Source organism: Cupressus sempervirens, chromosome 7, assembly GCF_028749045.1.
Source record: "Cupressus sempervirens isolate cs-2001-9-10 chromosome 7, ASM2874904v1, whole genome shotgun sequence".
Taxonomy (NCBI): domain Eukaryota; kingdom Viridiplantae; phylum Streptophyta; class Pinopsida; order Cupressales; family Cupressaceae; genus Cupressus; species Cupressus sempervirens.
This window is the reverse complement of record NC_143124.1, coordinates 342,550,908-342,553,998: the sequence shown is the minus strand read 5'-3', so window position 1 is coordinate 342,553,998 and position 3,091 is coordinate 342,550,908. Positions and strand designations below refer to the sequence as shown.

Here is a 3,091-nt window from a genome sequence, read left to right as displayed (position 1 = left end):
ATTAGTACAACATTCATGATAGAAATAGAATCTATTTAAGAATATCAATATATAATTAAATATATATTTTCTATTATTTAGTTTTACACATAAATATTAATCCTAAATTAAAAAAAACAAAAACAAAAACAATATACATATCATTGGAAATAAATGTGAAAAACAGATTTGAGTCTAACTGAAAAATTCACATGCAAATTATTCTAAGAAGATCACAATGTCTGGAGTCACAAAAAAATCTAAACTTTTTTGTGAACAATACAAAAGAGTAAATAAAATATAAAGGACATTTCAAGTTGTCATTTACATGTGGTGAAATGATATTATTATTCATGTTGATAGAAGTATAAAATTTACCACAAAACTTTTTTTTTCTTAATAACTGGAAACAAAATATCCCAACAAATGAAGTAAACGAAATGAGGGCCACATGTCCATTTTATCTGTGATTCTGTATCAAGAAATACTAGAAACTATTCAGTTTGAATGACACTGTGGTAAAAAGCAGACGGATTGCGCGACGGCATTTCAGTTGCTGAAAATCCTTCACATCGTCTGTCCATGTTCGCAACTCACACGGCCACCATGTCCTTCAGAAGTTTGCTTTGCTGCACTTTTGGTTGAGCAGTAAATTCATCTACTGCCATCCACTGAACAAAACAAATTTTGAGGTCACTTAACTAGAAATTGAAAATTTTCATCAATAAAAACGTACCGCCTTATGGTCAAATACATACATTTGCTGCTGAGATTTCATTATCCTGTATAACAATGTCGAATGAAATTGGTTTTAACATACACAAAAAGAGAATATCGGATTTTCCAAAAGCGGCATTGTGACCATCCCTGTAGTTCATGAAGCGTCAGCAGTAAGAAAGCTAAAGAATGGTCTATCAAGCATACAAGTCATCCGAGAAATTAAATAGATGAAACACTGAGACCAATTTATTATAAATATTATATCTACCTGAATCCAACCACCTCTATGAATTCTGTTTCAATCTGTGAAATTCCAAGTAAATATTAAACGGTAAGAAAATCTTTAATTATTGAAGTGTCACAATTCTGACGAAAAAGAGCAGGCAAAAGAGGTTTACCCCTGTTTCTTCCCTAACTTCTCTTACAGCCCCTTCTTTAACGCCTTCACGCTGTGAAGAAGAAATTGGGGTAAATATAAAGGAGGGTGCCTTGTATTTTCATTTAAAATATTAAAAATACATTATTTTTTTCTCTCTAGACTTTATATATTCAAATTTATATTTGATACCTGATTAATCCTTCCCGTAGGCATTTTCCACAGTCCTGAATCTTTGTAGGGTCCACACTTCTCCTGAAGTACAAGAACCTGCATTGATATTGTCATTTATCAATTAAACAAAATGTTTGGGCAAGAGGACGTTGACTGCAATTAACTCCGTAAGTATGAATTTCTATACACAATTATATCACAAAGAGATCAGGCTTTACAATTAGAATTGAAAGATCCATGCATTAATAGGTAAACAACATAGCCCTTTTTTTATATCCTAATTGCTAAAAAAGAAAAACCTCTTCTTGAAGCAATCAATAATTTCTAACGATCAGATATATTTGAACCAACGAAGCATATAGGTTTGTGATGTTAAAACTAAGCAATCACCTCTCTGTTGTCGTTGTACACAAAAGCTGCAATTCCCACTTGGTGGGAAGCATTATCAGGGATAGTACAAGGAGTTGCAGAGATCCAAAGCACTAACATCACATATGAATGTTCCGCATGGTGATACCAAAATCCTTCCTGCATACAAATTTTATTATAACACATGACCACGACTCAATGCTTCTGCGCCATAAAAAGGTAATGGTGGTAACGACTTTTCTTGAAAACTAACCTCGATCGCAACTGGAACTAGTTTGGCCTGTTCATTAGCTACCTTAATCCAAACCCCCTTCTTGCCCTTCATAGAAAATGAGGACGAATTAAGGCTATGATTTATTTTCTTACATATTTAGTGATGAATTCATATATGGAGCAAAGAAAGGCCTCACCTGGCGTGCCCATTGGGATAGGGATGCCTTGAGTGAAGATGCAAATCGAAGAACATCGTTGTCCATATTTTCGATGTCAACTTCCACACCACCATATCTGTCTTCCCGAGCATTCAACAGTTCTTGCGTTTCCTCTCCAGACATTTCATTTACGACTTTTCCAATATTGTCAATGGCCGCGCAATCATTGCTAGAGGATGCTTCGTTATTTGGGAAAGCCATTGTGTCGTGGAAAGAAAAGCTCAACAGATACCTACGTTGTAAGTGAGATTAGGTTATCTTCATCCTGAGCAGGGTGTGACTATATATAGCAATAGTCGGGATGAGAAGAATAATGCAAATGAAGGCTTGGAAGATATTATGCGAGTGCTTCGTCGTTGGTGACGAGCAAGTACTATGGCCCTTCCATCCATCTTCCAAGAGTTGATTCAGATCTTGTTCAACAGAAAGTCTAAGAATACAGAAACCGTTTACCATTATTGTTGCTTCTCTCTCCTGCTTCCCTGACAATTTTTAATAATAGAATCCAACAAGGAAACTTTCTCGGCGTGAATCTGAAGGAAACATAAACTACCTGTAAGCATTCAACCGCTAGGAAGATTCCCATTGCTCTGCAGGGAACGAAAAATAGGGAAGCTCAGCAATTGCGTGGCAGTGATATGCTTACGTCTACAGGTTATGGAAGTAATTGCGTGGTGGCTAACTTCGAACTTCTCAGCAGCTAGTAAGCTTACGTCGTATATATGTGTGTGTCTGTGTGTTTGAGGTGGCGATTTATATCCTGTCATATATAGATAGATATATGAGAGTGATGTTTGTAACATGTGTTGGGCATATCGATACTTGCTGTTAACGACGCAATAGCTTCATCGTTGATAACAGAAAGCGTTTACCCGATTTCGGAGGAAGCTTATCAATTACGCAGAACTGATATAGAAAGTGTTACCGGGTTTTCCTGCGGCTCTGGAAAGTTTCAATATTGAATAGACGGAAGCATTTGAAAATTTCAAACAACAAATTATGAGCTAAATATTTGTGAACGTTCAATTGGATATTCAACGGT

The 3,091-nt window shown here is 35.8% G+C and overlaps 1 protein-coding gene across 1 annotated transcript; it reads right to left on the bottom strand.

Annotated features, from left to right (window-relative positions):
- Positions 1–302: 302 nt before the first annotated feature.
- Positions 303–2,287, bottom strand: LOC149546828 (nudix hydrolase 2-like). Its single transcript, XM_089794677.1, has 8 exons — positions 2,029–2,287; positions 1,872–1,937; positions 1,640–1,777; positions 1,268–1,345; positions 1,098–1,148; positions 968–1,002; positions 738–846; positions 303–650 (listed from the first exon to the last, which is right to left on the bottom strand). Exons 1-8 carry the CDS (start codon positions 2,248–2,250, stop codon positions 573–575), a joined length of 777 nt encoding a protein of 258 aa, XP_089650803.1. The 5' UTR covers positions 2,251–2,287; the 3' UTR covers positions 303–572.
- Positions 2,288–3,091: the final 804 nt, after the last annotated feature.